The 1191-nt window shown below is 45.1% G+C and overlaps 1 protein-coding gene across 1 annotated transcript; it reads right to left on the bottom strand.

Annotated features, from left to right (window-relative positions):
- Positions 1 to 323: 323 nt before the first annotated feature.
- Positions 324 to 1191, bottom strand: LOC116763192 (keratin-associated protein 3-3-like). Its single transcript, XM_032650618.1, is given in 1 exon segment — positions 324 to 1191. A coding segment is annotated over 1 exon segment (336 nt). The 5' UTR covers positions 1145 to 1191; the 3' UTR covers positions 324 to 808.

Here is a 1191-nt window from a genome sequence, read left to right as displayed (position 1 = left end):
TTCTTCACCTTTTCTTATTAGGTACTGTGATACTGGCCAGTCACCAGTAGCGTGTGACAGTGTGCACTTTCTATAAACTCCTCGTTGCTCAAGCTGCCTCGGTATAAGTTTTGGTAAGTGTTAATTAGTCTTAACCTGGTAAATATTTTAGTTATCAGAAAAGCCCTGATATCTTACTATTAACTACATTATGCTAGTTTTCCTGCAGCTTTCTAATGGGCACATCTTATTCTACAGAAGCTATATAATTTATGTGAAGACAGAGATTCATAACATCAAAGACGAGATGATTCAAACAGTAACCATTTACTTTATTTATTGCCACAGAAATAAAGTTTATTGGAAAACCCATCAAGAAGTTATTTTTCCTCTATGAAAATACTCAATATAAGGAATGGGATCTAGGAAGCAACATGACCAACAACATACGGTCTGGGGAATTCCCTGGAGGTCTAGTGGTTATGACTTTACCCTCTCACTGCTGAGGGCCTGGGTTCTATCCCTGGTCGGGAAACTAAAATCCCACAAGCTGTGCAGACAGAAAAAACAGACAAACAAACAAACAGTCTGAGGTCTTATAGATATCAATACTTTTGATAATAGATGACATTCACCTGCCCAGATGAACCAAATGGTTAGCCAAATAACCATTAAAATTTCTTGATTTTCTTTCCATTAAGACGAAAGGTAGGTTGTGCATATCCAGGCCATCTGGTCTGCCTCAATGTCTGATAAACTACCTAGGCAAGTGAATGCTGAACAGATAGCTTCAGTGTTATCTCCAGGAACTGAGCGAGGCAGTCATCGGTCAGCGGCAGCTTGGGATGCAGAGCTCACAGCAGGGCTGAGTGAAGGTTGTGAGGCTGAGGGTCTCCAGGCCCAGGGTAGGCGGGGATGAGTTGAGCACGAAGCAGGCGGGCACACGGGGCCGAGGAATGCGGCATGGTGGGGGACAGCTGTCATAGCAGGTTGGCTCCGGTAACTAAACCGTGTGTGGGCAGATGCTGGGCAGGCAGACTCCGCATCGGCAGCATTTTTCAGATGGGCAGGTGGTGGTGGCAGGGCCGGTGTGGACACTGCGGCAGTAACGGGAAGCACGGCGAGCCATGGCATTGGGACTCCGGTTTGCTTTTGGAGAAACCATTTACTTTAAACCTTTTAGCCTGTTGTGGTATCCAAGTCTAAAGTAAA

Source organism: Phocoena sinus, chromosome 1 (assembly GCF_008692025.1).
Source record: "Phocoena sinus isolate mPhoSin1 chromosome 1, mPhoSin1.pri, whole genome shotgun sequence".
NCBI lineage: Eukaryota > Metazoa > Chordata > Mammalia > Artiodactyla > Phocoenidae > Phocoena > Phocoena sinus.
The sequence above is the reverse complement of the archived record's forward strand: the minus strand, read 5'-3'. Positions and strand labels throughout refer to the sequence as shown.